This window comes from Fusarium oxysporum, chromosome 10, assembly GCF_000149955.1.
Source record: "Fusarium oxysporum f. sp. lycopersici 4287 chromosome 10, whole genome shotgun sequence".
Lineage (NCBI taxonomy): Eukaryota > Fungi > Ascomycota > Sordariomycetes > Hypocreales > Nectriaceae > Fusarium > Fusarium oxysporum.
Genome location: NC_030995.1, coordinates 1,101,414 through 1,116,246, shown reverse-complemented (window position 1 = coordinate 1,116,246; position 14,833 = coordinate 1,101,414). Strand labels below are relative to the sequence as shown.

At 49.6% G+C, this 14,833-nt stretch overlaps 3 protein-coding genes across 9 annotated transcripts; 2 read left to right on the top strand and 1 right to left on the bottom strand.

The window, feature by feature from the left end:
• The first annotated feature begins 1,114 nt into the window (after nt 1–1,114).
• FOXG_13946 (uncharacterized protein) lies at nt 1,115–5,346 on the top strand. 4 transcript variants are annotated; one of them, XM_018394013.1, is made up of 3 exons: nt 1,115–1,791; nt 2,154–4,080; nt 4,141–5,346. In XM_018394013.1, the coding sequence occupies exons 2-3, from the start codon at nt 2,295–2,297 to the stop codon at nt 4,446–4,448; spliced, it is 2,094 nt and encodes a 697-aa protein (XP_018253413.1). In that variant the 5' UTR covers nt 1,115–1,791; nt 2,154–2,294; the 3' UTR covers nt 4,449–5,346. The 4 variants fall into 4 exon arrangements, with proteins under 4 accessions (XP_018253413.1, XP_018253412.1, XP_018253414.1 ...); XM_018394014.1 differs by having other exon boundaries at nt 1,122–1,791; nt 2,089–4,080; nt 4,141–4,998; XM_018394015.1 differs by having other exon boundaries at nt 1,129–1,791; nt 2,105–4,080; nt 4,141–4,998.
• Nucleotides 4,570–7,405, bottom strand: FOXG_13945 (autophagy-like protein 18). 4 transcript variants are annotated; one of them, XM_018394009.1, is made up of 5 exons: nt 7,091–7,329; nt 6,747–7,019; nt 6,531–6,685; nt 5,367–6,478; nt 4,860–5,312 (listed from the first exon to the last, which is right to left on the bottom strand). In XM_018394009.1, the coding sequence occupies exons 2-5, from the start codon at nt 6,805–6,807 to the stop codon at nt 5,264–5,266; spliced, it is 1,377 nt and encodes a 458-aa protein (XP_018253409.1). In that variant the 5' UTR covers nt 6,808–7,019; nt 7,091–7,329; the 3' UTR covers nt 4,860–5,263. The 4 variants fall into 4 exon arrangements, with proteins under 4 accessions (XP_018253408.1, XP_018253411.1, XP_018253410.1 ...); XM_018394008.1 differs by having other exon boundaries at nt 4,570–5,312; nt 6,747–7,405; XM_018394011.1 differs by having other exon boundaries at nt 4,570–5,312; nt 5,367–6,685; nt 6,747–7,366.
• A 620-nt stretch (nt 7,406–8,025) lies between these two features.
• FOXG_21300 (leucine carboxyl methyltransferase 2) lies at nt 8,026–11,480 on the top strand (the record flags this gene model as incomplete). The annotated part of the gene is made up of 7 exons (XM_018401633.1): nt 8,026–8,097; nt 8,166–8,389; nt 8,448–8,818; nt 8,877–9,907; nt 10,012–10,623; nt 10,679–10,975; nt 11,034–11,480. 7 exons carry the CDS (start codon nt 8,026–8,028, stop codon nt 11,478–11,480), a joined length of 3,054 nt encoding a protein of 1,017 aa, XP_018253407.1.
• Nucleotides 11,481–14,833: the final 3,353 nt, after the last annotated feature.

Here is a 14,833-nt window from a genome sequence, read left to right as displayed (position 1 = left end):
GGTGATCCGCGACGAGATAATGAGGTTGGGAACATAAACTAAGATCTTCATGGGACGATATCGTGTGAGGGGTCAAGGGTCTGGTGTAACCTTGTCACTTAGTGACCTTATCCGCTATAATGATGCTCGTCTGATTGATGATGAGTCGCAAACCTCACCTGGTTTGATTCCTCTTCTGGTAGATGAACAAGACCGAATGCCGGTAGTTCGAGACCTCTATGTGCTAAGCTAGATAAGGAGATGCTCTGGGGTCTTCATGGGTTAGGGGTGGAGTCTGGAGAAGGGCGCTTGCCAGCCATGCTGATTCCAAGGATAGGATGCGTAAGGTAACTTACTGATCGTGTGATGTGACTCTGGGAGTATGCCGTATTGTGGCTTCATGATAGAGGCAGGGACTACGGATAGTTCACGATGTTTGCCGATAAATTGTATTGATGGATACTTGATATATTGTGGATAAGTTCGTCAAGGCGTTGTTTATCGTTGGCCAAGATATTAACGTAAAGGAGGACTCTAGAAGAGCAATTGGAGGTCTGTTGCGAATGGACGGCATGGGAAGCATTAAGTTTAAGGTGGTGGGGAAAACAAGAGAGTGGAGTCCAGGGAGCTCTGTCCTCCACTGCCCTCGGCGCAGGGCGCTAATGCACCGGGTTTGTCTTGGGTCTGGCCCGTGGTGTCCTCACTGAACTTCGCCTCAATACTGGCCTTACATTGCCACAACATCACCTCACATTGGCATATGGTCGACGCTGAGAAGATGTGCCTTGTGTGCGTTCAATCGATCTCGTGATCTCAAGCGCAGCAAATTCTCCATCTACTGTGCCTAATCCTTGTGCATCACTTTCACAGCCAATCAAGTTGAGACTCTTGGTTGTTCAGCCCGTGCTTCTGGATCTAAGGTGCACTGTGACCAAAGCCTAGCGTGCTGTGGGAGGCAGTTCCCCGCTTCTGGATGCAGCTCCCCGCCAATTACAGCGGGAAGCCAACGCCAGCTCCCCGCTAAATGCCGGTGCTGGTCTTGCTTGATTGGTCCGTGCCCCCAAACCACCTGTGGTCGTTCGGCCACTATCACAGCATTGCAATCCATGGGTTGGATGTTCTCTCAGTCTCAAGTGATCCAACAGACGTCAGCCAGCCAATTTTCTTCGCCGATTACTGCAGACTGATCTTGTTCTTGATAAGTAGACAGATAACTTGGGCTTGCATTTGCGTGTCTAGGCTGAGGGAAACACTGCGCAGTACGGGCGGCACACCTTCAAAAGGGACTACCCTTATCAGTATATACCTTCCCTAGCATTCGCCATCCATCCACTCACTCATCCAACCAACCGCGCTGTCAAACCACCCAACCAACAAAGCCAAAAACAGTACCGAAACCAAATCACCACCACCACCACCATTACGAAACCCTCTTCTGTCGACTATCCATCCGATTGCCGGCCGTGGTCCGTTCCCCTCTTCTCTACTTGACTCTCCTCCTTCATCTTCTTGGCCATTGTATTCATCTTATCTTGGTTGACATTGACTGGTATCTTCATGTTGGACTATTAACATCCGTCTCTGTGCCTCCCATTGTGTTTTTGCTCGCGACCGTCTCAATTCCTTCGCCTGCGGCCGTCGATCGACCATTTCGATAAGTAGTGTCGATTCCCAAAGCGTCATAGCCTCGCTTACTTCTTTGTTATCTACTCTCTGCTGTTGCGAGCTTCTTGGCGATTCGTACCTGGACTTCTCGATCGATATATTCTTCCATTGCCATTGCCATTGCGTCGCGGCGGCATCGACGATATTGTACGTTCGGGACTAAGTCTTTACTTGACCATTCATAAACACAACTTCCTTCCCCCAATCCAATTCTCTGGGATCTATCATCCCGCAATTTCCGTCTCATCACTCTCATTCCACCCAGCGATTGCTGTGGCTTACTTCCCTGTGCTCTGTCTCATATCCTGAGCTCAGGCATGTGCGACGATTGCCCGCTTATTTGCAGCAATACCAAATCCGTGTGTGCCTTATCCATACTTGCATCTGTTTCCAAGAGTCCGTTTGATTACTGTTTCCCCAAGGTCTTGAGGCTGAGTCGGAGAGAAAATTGCATTTCTAGTCTGAAAACCGCCTCGAAATACTGTCTGACTGTCCCATCGAATTACTAGACACACCATCTGGGCCATATTTTTGTATAACATACTGCTTTTGAACCCACCCAGACCCTCATTCGATTACGCCAGCCGGAACCGTTTCTTGTCATCACAAGCTGTCCAACATAAGCTACATATCTACCCTCCTTCGCTGATATGACTACCGTCGCCCTCGCTCGACCAATTCCGCCTCACCGTCCCTCGTCCACCATAACTCCGCCACTCTCTCTTGAATCTAGCTCTAGTTCTACTTCGCCATGCTCAGTTCCCGTCCCCAATAAGCATCTTCCCATATGTCCAACTGGACCTGCTCGCCCAGACGAGCCTGATACTCCACCACCGTCACCTCCGTCTCAAGACCAGCTGCAACAGACCTCGGCTTTATATCCGCTTGATGGCTTCAAAAGACTCGAGTCGGGCGAGCTTTCTATTTATGTGCTTGATGCATCCAGTGTCGCCCAGGCCCTCGACGTTGCTTCACGACAACCGCTGCCTGACCCGGCTCTGGTTTTCCCATGGTTTCATGGTCTACACCCGCAGAATCATGTTCAGCAGTCTTTCTTTGCTACTCGACGACGGCCTCTTCGGCGCACCCCCTCTTGTCTCAGATCTGTCACTCTTGTCAAAGCTGACGGAGATCTAAACTGTGCACGGCTGAAGGGGGCGGTTGCTCCGAATGAGATCGTTCAAGCAAACAAGCCCACTGAGTTTATTGATGCGGATCCTCGGGAAGGGTTTTCTGTTAGGAACTTCCAAATCCAGACCGTAAAAACTGCTGTTTTGTCGGACATAATTGTGTATGGTGGAGATTTGCTCAAAACTCGTAAAGTCGCATGGGATATCGCGAGTGCACAGAAGCGGTGGCGCGAAAGAAATGAGGATCAAGGTGTTTGGATGCCAGAGTATCATACTTTTGTTTGCACAAGCCCATTCTCAGAATTCGAAGAAAATCACCCTGAAATAGTGGCCGTAGACGCCTCTAGCCACTTGACAGGCAATGTCCTTGATTTCTTCAACCAGGAGAGACGAGAGATGTGGGCCATGACGGAGGCATCCGAGTTTTCCAAAAACGTCTTCATGGGCCCTACGCCTGAGCAAGGAAGCCCTGAAGAGCAGAAATACGACATTCTGATTGAGTGCAGCGATCTTGGTCGACTGAACCCATTGGCTCTCCAGCTCATTGCCGAGAGCCCTGATGATGACAACAAGCAGCGATTTCTTGATTTCCCATCATCCGGAAGTATTCTCCCACCGACTTGGTCACATTCCGAAGCAGACGGTATCCTCGAAACCTGTAAATGGATCTACCATCTTGCCCATGGCTCGTATCCCGACCCTGAACCAGCATTGGGCACAGATGATCTGGACGCTGAGGGAGACTCGCCTATGCCCTCAGATCAGCAACCTATCTTTGACGTCAAGCCTCGCAAGATCTTACTCCATTGCGCTGATGGCTATACTGAGTCGACTATGTTGAGCATCGCGTACTTTAGCTACAGTACGGGACGGCCTGTTCCTGAAGCATGGCTTAAACTCCATACTGAAAAGAAGCGAAATTTCTTCGCTTATCCCACCGATGTCGCACTATTGACCTCAATCACACCACGATTGCTCCGGGAGTCTCCTGTTTGCAAGGGCCTGAGCCTGACTGACATCACTCATCTGACCAGGGATGAGCCAAGCTGGTTCGCTGCCTTGGATGGATCATTCCCAAGTCGAGTCTTGGATTACATGTACCTGGGTAATCTGGGGCATGCTAATAATCCAGATCTCCTACGGGCCCTTGGCATCACTCAGATCCTGAGTGTGGGCGAGACAGCTATGTGGCGAGAGGGAGACCTTGAGGACTGGGGTAGGGAGAATGTTTGCGTGGTTCAGGGCGTTCAAGACAATGGCATTGATCCGTTGACTGAAGAATTCACTCGATGTCTCGAGTTTATTGGTAAGTTTTATGCCACGGCGGAAGGCTATTAAACTTGCGGAAACTAATTGCGAGAAACAGATCGGGGCCGTCGAAATGGCACTGCAACATTGGTGCACTGCCGCGTAGGAGTATCTCGAAGCGCTACTATCTGTATTGCCGAAGTGATGCGATCGAAGCAAATGTCTTTCCCTCACGCGTATTGCTATGTCAGAGCCCGACGCCTGAACGTAATCATTCAACCACATCTTCGATTTGCCTACGAATTGTTAAAGTACGAGGAGGCGCTCCAGCAGGACGGTGATCCAGATGCCGAAGTCAAACGAACCTTGGAGTGGGCAGAGATTGCACGGGAGATCGCACTCATGAACCGACCATATTCTCGATAAAGCTGCATTGTTGGTGCATCCAGCAGCTTTCCAGCATGTCTTTTGGTCGAGGGATTGCCACAGAACCACATGAACTGTATCAACCAGCTCCCCGAACTTTGTTTGTCGATTCATTTCGCATGTACCTGGAGTGCTTTTGCGGAACAGTTACCATGCTGAACATACTGGTCCACTTGACAGACCGCGTTTTGGCATGAATGAATGATTGGAGATTAGGAAATGGGAATCGGATCGGCGCTCGTTGGTCCTGAGCAAAGATGGAAACCCTCCAAGGGTTGTTCTTGTTGGCGTTGTTTGGTAACCGAGTCTCTTTATTTTCTGGCTCGTACCTGGGTTTGTGTCTTGGTATTTGTCCGTCTTTGGTCACACGGGAATTTCGAATTTACTGGATACAATGATGAACTACAATGTGTTATGATTGCTTTTGGTTGCTTTAGATGAACGCACATCTGCTCCTTTTTTGCCTTCCACGTACATACGGCATGATTTGTGTGGAGATAATCAATAAGTTTATGGCTAAGATGTAATATTGAAACTGCAGTCTCCAGTGACAAAATCTCCTCCACAAAGTATTCCGCTCCCCTTCCGCCCATTGCTCGTACCATTGACGACACCCGTGGACGATGTTCGGAAGTATAACAAAAAAGGGTATTAGAGAAAGGATATCTCGCCGCAAAAGAGTTTAGTGTTAAAAAAGATTCCAGACCCGATAAACGCCGGTAGCAATGCTTCCGCTCCATTAATCAATCTCGCTCAGCGCACAAGGTTGATCTGATATTGTCGCAGTAGTTTCTGTTGACCTTTGTAGGGCTAGGCTAGTTTCCATAACCTGAAGCATCGCTTTTATCGTCACCTTCCAGGACACTTTGATATCGATAATTAGCACATCTGTCTTTTGAGCGTTGGAGGAGTACTTACGAGAATTGCCTGACCAGGTAACCCTCTCCGCCATGTTCCATGTCAATATTGTAAACGTAAAAGCCGCCATCGCTAGTGACAACCATTACTTGAGGACTGCTACTACTCATCGCTACAACGCTTCGTAAGGGACCTCCTGGAGCATCACGCAGGGCCCTTGAAGTCCCCGAAGGGACTGTAGATTTTGGTATCTTGATATAAGCGAAATCGCGTAGAGGCTCCCACATTTCTGTTACGGATTGAGGTAGGTAGGACCCCATGACACCAGCAACTCCTCGGCCCATTATTTGAGAAGAGCGACGGAGCATACTACTGAACGAGCCACTCTGTCTTGTATGACCTGCGCTGTTGCTGCTGCCTGCGCCATTTCCAGACGAAACGACATCAGAAGATTCGTTCTTGGGCGAGTCCCCTGCACTGGTGCCTGGGGACTCGGGGTCATCGAAGCTCCTTGCTCGAGACCAACGATCCTGTCGCTGTGAGCCCGGGGATTCAATGGGCGCCCCAGCCGGTGTATTATTTCCTGGAGGGGCTCCAAGTCGGAAGATATGAACCGTATCTGAAGTCGAAGAGACACACAATAGCGTCGAGCTCAGATTAAATGACATGCTGTATATAGTGGATGGGTAGGTTCCACGTCGAAATTGATATAGCTTTTGGCCCTTTGGTACCGAAAAGACGCGAATGATAGTGCCTGTCTCGCTGGCTGTAGCGAGCAGAGTACCCTCATTATTGAGACAGATGCAGCATAACGGCGAGCGATGCGCCTCGATGACGTTCACAGCTTTCAGGGTAAGAGTATCGAAGACCAATACTTCGCCTGATGTAGGCGCAACAAAGGCCGAGTGAGGAGGCGCGTGAGCAGGCCGACGGGCATCGGGATCCTCTCGAGGCTTGGGCAGCGGATAGGCGATGAAACAATTCTCGGAGGAAGGTGAGAGGGCGCATATAGCAGAAGGGTTTGGCGAAGTCGGGATCGTATGCAGGAGGCTCATGTTGCTGATATCGTAGAGATATATTTCATCCTCAAGAACCACCGCCAGGCGCTTTCGGTTCAATCGGACAGCTAGGACGGCCGAGGGAAAGGTAAGTTCGCAAATGACAGATGCTCTCTAGTACATTTGTGAGCAATGCAATCCCCTTTGACAATAAGAGTTCCGGTACCTTAGTATTCTGAATTATGAGATGGCGAGGAGAAAGAATGAGAGCGACGAGGGAGGTAGAGAACAGCATCTCGATAATAGCAATGTTGCCATCGTCGCTGCTGAAGATTCGAGAGAAAGGATCGGTATGGTAGATGCGAAAGCCCTTGGAGGTACCTACGAAGAAGAAGCGCAGTTAGCTACAGCCACACAAAGCCAAGGAGGTAGGCGGCCATACCAACAGCAAGACAGCTGTGGTCTTGATTGAAAGTGATGAAATTGAGGGTGGGAGTAGCCATGGCGTGTATCTATATGTCCGAGAAACCCAGTTGGGACAAATCCGATTGCTCTGCGAGGCGTATCGTATGCGATTTCGGCTGGTAAGATAGGACCGAGCCTAGGAGCTAGATTTGATTTGCTTTGCTTTGCTTTGCGATATCGATTGTCCGGGCGCGAAGGGGAAAGCGATGCGACAGAGGCAGCCGGCGAACAAGTACAGGTTGGTCGGTACCTTGCAGCGTATGTTAATGCAGATTGCTCAACATGACACGAGTACGCGACTCTCGAGGCTAGGTTGACAACTTTGGTTGTGATCAAGAGGTTGGGAATGACCGTCCGCGGAGCGGGCTGCAACAGTCAATGGATGGCGTCGGTGGGGGGACGCCGTTCAGGTGACCGCAAACGACAATAGGCGAACAGTGATGACTGCGAGTGTGAGTGTAAGCGTGAGCTACCTTGCGTACCCAGATCGAAGCGGTCCAGGCCGATATGCAATAGTCAAAGCTCACGGTTTGATACGAATTGGGAGCAATGGTGTTGATAGAGGACGGTGAGACTGGGGGGAAGCTACTACCTATAGTACGCATACCGTGCGTCTATCCAATACTTCCATCAAACCTTAACTTCCACGGTGGAGAGACGAACTGGAGCTGGAAGAGGGGAAGCTTCACATGCACTAATTCCCTGTAGGGAACTGCGCTACCAACCGCCAAAGTCAATCACCCAACAGGCACCTTGCTGTAAGCAGATCGAAACCACAGAATTAGGAACAGTAAAAGTGATGGAGTGAGAGAAGCGCAATTATATTTGTTTTTAAGAGCACGTAATCAGTAGAGAGGATCAATTGGCGCCTGATATATCTAAAAAGAACATCAAGACGGCCTTGCCTTTAGTTGAGATCACAATGCTAGGCAGCCTGGTCATCCTGATGCCTTTTTTGGCGTGTGACGTCGATTTTTCGCATGTCACCAATCGTTATCATGATAGCGGTGCAACGCTAGGTAGGTGCCCTGGACGTTTCCTACATGCTCACCTCACGCTAGACCTAAAAGAGCATTACTACGGGCACAATTCACTAACAATTCTTTCTTTACATTGATTCCATCCATGGATGTCTTGACATTTGTATCCTTGGCATCTACCCATATTCGGCAAATGACATTTTGCTGCCAGATTAACAGATAGGATCTTCTGCATATCTTGGGCACTTGGATTCGCGTTGCTGGCATCGCCCCATCATGATGGCCAAAGGAAACCCCCCGTCCACGAAAGTGGCCAGAACTCAAGCTCTGGACGACCTGATAATGGGAGTAAGTCTTCCACTTATTACCACATCTCGAACCACTCACATGCTGAGCCGACACTCACACTTCTGTAGACAAATAGCAGTAGCATTGTTTCCAAGCGGAGCGTAGAAAGGCTCTACTACCCAGATGAACTGCACTTTTTCCGCTACTTCGTGAACAAGTTCCAACGAAGAGCCCCTCTCATCAACCGTGGTTACTGGCTAAGGCTCAGAGTCATTGATGTGATCGTCCGCCAATTCGTCACCTCGCCGAAGCCAGGGCGTAAGAAGGTGGTTATCAACCTGGGAGCAGGAAGGTGAGTCACCAACTATCCCACTTCCCCTCAAGACGTATACGCTCAGACACGTTCACAGCGATGTTCTTCCGTGGCAGTCGTACCATCGCTATGGTGACTCTTGCGAGAACACACTATTTATCGATGTCGACTATCCGGATCTCATGCTGAAGAAGCGGGCTATTGTTCTCGGAACACCGCAGCTACATGAGTTGCTGGGTGACAGTCCGGCCATCAGCGAAAAAGTCACGGATCAGATACTCCTCCGTAGCGACAAGTATTGCCAGATTGGCTGTGATCTCAGGGAACTGGAGTCTCTTCGAAACTGCCTCGAGTCATTCTTGAACTTGGCTGAATGTTCTGTGTTGTTTGTTGCTGAAGTATCCATAACTTACATGGACACATTCTCGGCCGATGCTCTGGTTCAATGGGCTAGCTCTATTGGACAAGGTAAAGAAATCTCCAAGTCTCTGTTGAAATGGTTCAACTTAAACTGATTGAAAACAAGCCGAGTTCTGTCTTCTGGAACAGATTCTCCCCCATGGGCCTGAACACCCCTTTGCCAGCACAATGTTGAAGCATTTTAATAAACTCAATACACCCCTAAAATCGGTTGACGAGTATCCAACCGTAGAAAGCCAGCGCCATCGCTTTCAGGAACGGGGTTGGAGCAGCGTCGATGTCTGGGACCTTTGGGACGCCTGGAATAGCGATTTGTTCCTTGACTCGACCGAGAGAGCTGCCCTTGATAACGTTGAACCTTTCGATGAATGGGAGGAGTTTATTCTCTTTTCAAGACACTATGTCGTGCTCCATGCTACGGCTTATCATAGAGATGAAAGAGGTGCGGGCCAACGTGGTCAAGTTGGTGTTTCCAACAAGCATGTCAAAGCAAATGTGACCTCGTTAGGCTCGTTGGGTGCTCCCAAACGTCGGTTTGGTGCACCACTGATAGCTTCCAGTCCAGAGGGAGACAAATATCTTGTTAACGCTTTGGGGATGGGTATTAAAGCAAGACTCGATTCCTGCGATATCTATTCCCTTCAACAGGACAGTATGGCCCTGGAAATATCACCTGCCGGACCAACTGCAAGACTCTGTCATGCAACTGTTGACATTGGACATCTTGGCACTTTACTTGTTGGAGGTCGGGCTTCTCCATCAAAGGCTCTCAATGACTGTTGGATCTTCAAGAAGGACTCCAACCGTTGGGAAAAGACCTTCGATCTCCCTGCACCACTGTTCCGGCACTGCGCTGTTCACTTACCAGGCTCATCTCTTGCACTTGTTCTTGGTGGTAAGACAGGACCTTCCGAGATTTCGCCAGATTATTATGTGTTCCACCCTGTCAAAGGGTGGCTCAAATGTTCAGTGACCGGCGCCATACCCAGCTCTACTTTTGGAACAATTGCCGTTGCTTCACCAAATCCTGGAAGCAAGTATGGCACTTTCCAGGGACTGATGGCAGGTGGAATAAGTAAATATGGTAAAATCAACGAGCAGGCTTATTTCTGGACTATCAATGTCTCAACCGATGTGGTATGTTGACTATACACACAAGACGGGTCGGCTGTTTGCCGACTTGAGGAGCATCATGTTCAATTTGCTGACAGAAACATAGCCACGCATTCACTTTGAAATAGTCCCTGACTCTCATGGGTATACAAGGGCACTTTCAGTCTTTGGTGCCCAAACAGCAGACGTGGAGTCCTTGCACTTCGTATGCGGTGGTGTGGGACAATATCCATCCTCACATAGGCCAATCTATGGCTTGCATTTCGGTCAAAGATGGGCACTTGGAAGTATTCAACGTCGACTTGAGAAATGAGGTCGGGCAATTGCCTTTCATGGTTGGCTCTGCGACTGTTTCTTCAGGCTCTGAGCTTGTTGTTTTGGGTGGAGGAGCTACCTGTTTCTCCATGGGAACATTCTGGGATACTGGCGTCTACAAGGTTGATCTTACGAATGCTATCTCGGAAATGCCATATATCCAGCCGGCGAACTGTAAACCAGTCTCAATCAACTACCAGGATTCGCCTAAACTTACACATCAAACAACCACCATTGAACGGCACCAGCCTACTCTCAAACCCTCGATCAAGTCGATTGCAAGAATCAAGCTACAATCGAAATTGGACTTTGAACAACTGGTCGAGAACAGAAAGCCAGTCATTATTGAAAGCTTAGACCTGGGTAGCTGCGTGGCTAAATGGAGCCCCGAGTACATGGTCCAGCGCGTAGGCCAGACAAAAGAGGTTTGTCATCGAGTTTACCCCAAGCCTAGCCGCATCTACTGATGTGAGATATCAGATTGTTGTACATGAATGCCAAAGCTCAACAGGCAAGATGGATTTCAATTCCAAGAACTTTCGTTATGTTACCGAACCATTCTCGTCGTTCATGGCCAAAGCCGCTAGAGGTGAAGCGGTGTATTTACGAGCTCTCTCGGAAGCAAAGCCTACGGAGTCCCCAGCCAATCTTCAAGACGACTTCCCAACTCTTGCCGATGACTTTCAGTTGCCAGAAGAACTTAGTTTGATCAAGGATCGGATGTTCAGTTCCGTGCTGAGGATATCCGGCCGAGCAAAGATGTGGCTACACTACGACGTGAGTAAACGTGGAAATTATGAGCTGCCCCGTTTGGCTAATCAACCGAGGGCTTCAGGTCATGGCAAACGTCTATACTCAGATCCAAGGATCAAAGCGTATGGTTCTCATGCCGCCAACGGACGTTAACAACCTGGCATTTGCGCCGGGTGCCTCAAGCTCAAGTCTTGATGTTTTGTCAGCCCTAGACAAGCAGGAGTTTGTGTCGACCAATCCGTACGAAGCCATTCTTAACCCGGGTGATCTCCTGTTTATTCCAGCGATGTGGCTTCATACCGCTAGCCCAACCACTGATCTCAGCGTTGCGGTCAATGTTTTCTTTCGTGACCTGGACAGCGGTTATTCAACAGGCCGAGATGTGTATGGTAACCGGGATCTGGCAGCGTATGAGAAGGCACGGCAAGACATCAGCCGGATTGTAAAGATCTTTGACCGTCTGCCATCTGAAATCCGCGATTTCTACCTAACAAGACTCGCCGACGAGCTGCTTCACAAACAGCACTGATGAAGGAAACTGGCGGACGGACCCGAACGATTGGAGGCGGGAGGTGAGAAGACTCTGTGATTAAAGATCACGCACGCCCTTGGCTCCATGCGCTACGTTTCACCCCATCGGCGAATCTACGAGGACCCTGCTCGGGCTTTCTTTAAGCTCGAGAGAACGCTGCGGGTGAACTCAACGTTTACCGTTAAGATGAATTTTGATCCAATGAGACGGATTGTCTATGGCTGAAGGAAATCGGCCAGTGGGGCTAAGGTTGACTTTTAATGGTTGAATATACCGCACACACACACACATGCACACCCACCCACCAGTTCATGGCAAATTAAATGAGTAAAGGACTCTCCTATTACGAGGTTCGAGCACACTAAAAACATCATGATTACGCTTGTGTTTGCATATCACGGATGCATCTCTCGAATGGGAGCGCCTCTCCATGTCAGAGTGCTGTTTGCCCCTTGCAGAAGCGTCGGCTATTAGCCCCGAGGCCCAACACCTAACTAGCCAGACGGACGAGCTGAAGCAGATAGCTAATTCCCAGATCCACATTCAATGTCCCCTTCGATCGTGCGCTTATCCGATGGATCTTGGAAGGCTATAAGCGACGCTACGATCATTAACAAGCCTGAGGCCTCCCGGAGCCTGTAAAGACACAGGGGCTTTCCGGCTTGGTCATCGCATATGCATTTGGCGTAAGACGCATCAATCTGGTGATGCCAGTATATAGGACGAGGAGACATGTGGAACGTCAAAAGACCTTGGTTGAAGCATCTTAAAAACATTTTACTCTGTGGATCACACAACCTAGCGCTGCAGCTAAAGTGAGATATTCCCGGGCCCTCATTGTCGCCAGCATCACGACAAAGCAAAACGCTCGGTTACAGCGGGCCGGCCACACTATTACGTTACGTTTAAACAATACACCAAACAGTTACGGTCCAGAATATGGTGCCCCCCCCCCCCCCACAGTACATACTCACATGCAATAGCATGATGGTCAGCTTGCTCCAGTCGTGCCATGACAAGTCATTGAAACCCTTGAAGGCCTGAAGGGCTATCTCGCGATTAGTGTTTACAAACAGGGAGAGCAAGACAAGAGGGAAGTGAAGGGTTTCCCTTCCGGACAAAGCTTGACGCGATTCATTAGACTGAACGAATGAGCGTTGGTGGTATTGCATTCCAGTCGGAGATCTGGGCTCTCAGACACTATCTCAACTACGTACCGAGTACCGAGGATTCTCCCAACTACCTCATGGCAACGCATGTCCCCTCCCGTCCGTGCTTAGAGTGAGACCGAGGCTTATAGTTGAGGCGGGCTGTGACGACGCGGCGGGAGAACCGAAACCAAAAAGCTTAACGTACGCAGAATAGATGGGGGAGAGTCGAGCATCGTGTCAGCAGCACTGAGCTTTGAAGCATGGCGGCCATCGAGGGCATGGAGAAAACCTGGACACCAAAGAAAAAGCAATTGCATCATGAAGTCGGTCCCATACCTTGCTGTGAACACTGTCGGCAAAGCCAAAAACACATGCAACTTTCAAAAGATAGACAGACAATGCCAATGCACACACATTTCTCTGGATGGCTAAGGCCGGCCGACTCTTCCGCCCCTCTCCGAAAGGTGTTCCAAGAACGACCTTACGCAAGACAGACGCAATCAAATTAATTACCATGCTGTGTTGTGTTATAACTGCTATCAGCTGAGCTTGTCCTCAATTCGGTAACATGGCAACAGACACCAGCACAGACACAGACAGTGACACAAACATAACATGTTGGCTTATCAATTCCGCAAGCCACTGGCTTGCAGATCAAGACTCGAATGGATTCTGCAACACGATGCCCCGGAATCCGTAGCGAACGAGACTAATGATGAGAGGGAAAACAAATTGCGGGTGAGATCTGACCACCTAGTCTAGGAATCCCAGCTTGCGATATCCGTACTCAGATATCAGGATCTTGGATCGACGTTGTGCCGCTAAAGTTTAACAATAAACGAGCTCAGACCACCCACACAGACACATACAATCCAGGGCAGGGCATTTATCCCTGTCGCTTCAGATTTCCCTCTCATCACCATTTGCAATTTCCCGACAACATGGTAAAGCCGAATCCTCTTAGTTGCTTGTCTCCAGCGCAGGTTCCCGTGGGTTCGGCTCAGAGGGAGACACTTGTGCCTCGCTCAGCATTTCATTGTTAGGAACGACAATGCTAAAGGAATGGAAGATAAGCGACAGATCTGTTTGCTCAATCGCCCTTTGGCTTGGTCTGGATGATCTGTATCTTTTCTTCTTTTACCCGTGCCCTTATCCTTGCCCTTGCCCTTGCCGTTGATGCTCATCAATGCAGCCGATGCTAGCTGAAAGTGAACAAATAGCGGCATGAGCTCTTTTTTTACATACTTTGCCAAGCCTGCAACTTCAAGCCCGAATACTCCGGTTTCAGCGAATCGCAAAGTGTGAAACTCGAGGGTCGAGGTACTGTGAGACACCTAGCTACGGTATGCCGTGCTGTGTTCCCCGCTCTCCCTGCAGGTCTGTTCCCAATCATCTTAGGGCCTTATCACCCCCCTGCACTCAGCTCTCTATCCCCTTGCTTGCTTTTCCCTGACAGGAAGGCAGACAGGGGAGACAAAGTATGATCGGCTATCCAGCACTGGTCCCAAGCACCTGGTAAAATGCTCCGAATATCTGATGGTAGCAAATGTCGATGTCTTTTCCATATCCAGACTCGCCAGGGATGTTGGCTACAATACAGTACAGAACCTACCTAGTACATTGCTCCGCCTTGTCTAGAACTAAGAAGACGATATTCAGGCCAACTTTATGCTCTCGCCTCTTGTCCAACCCTTCGTCATCCCCGAGGGAGCAACTCGATCACGCTAGCAGGTTGGCGAGATATGTTGACAGCCTCCGGCACTAATCTTTAGAACTTAATGCCCGTTGTACGAAATTCGGGAGCCATGGCTTGTCTTAGCGCCGTTATCTTAATGAAGCAGGGAAGCCATCAAGCCACAGCTGGGCGGCCACCATGCTCCATTGGTCCAAGACTCGGGGCCATCAAAAAGATCGCACTTGCTAGCTAGCACCTTTGGCTCTCGGTTGAGCGCCAAGCATCTCATTGTCCACGTCTTGTCTCTTTGTGGCAATCAGAATGCAGGCTTCTCCCTTGTGTTGAATCCAGAAACCCCAGCTGCTGAGTGGACGGCCAGCTCACGTCAAGTCGTTAATGCTTATTCGTAGTGGCTAGGCCAATATGGCAAACTCCACCAGAAACAGCCCCCAGGTCCTCGTCCTCGCTACCTGGCATACGGGTGTCAGTTAAGAACATCTGTTGTCCCAGATGACTTTCCTGTC

Excerpts from the sequence above, each read along its gene's own strand:
- FOXG_13946 (XM_018394013.1), top strand. The coding sequence starts at position 2,295 with ATGACTACCGTCGCCCTCGCTCGACCAATTCCGCCTCACCGTCCCTCG. Across the intron at positions 4,081-4,140 it reads TCGATGTCTCGAGTTTATTG|ATCGGGGCCGTCGAAATGGC; the intron begins GTAAGTTTTATG and ends TGCGAGAAACAG.
- FOXG_13945 (XM_018394008.1), bottom strand. The coding sequence starts at position 6,807 with ATGGCTACTCCCACCCTCAATTTCATCACTTTCAATCAAGACCACAGC. Across the intron at positions 6,479-6,530 it reads TCATAATTCAGAATACTAAG|AGAGCATCTGTCATTTGCGA; the intron begins GTACCGGAACTC and ends CAAATGTACTAG. Across the intron at positions 5,313-5,366 it reads TACCTGGTCAGGCAATTCTC|TGTCCTGGAAGGTGACGATA; the intron begins GTAAGTACTCCT and ends TCGATATCAAAG.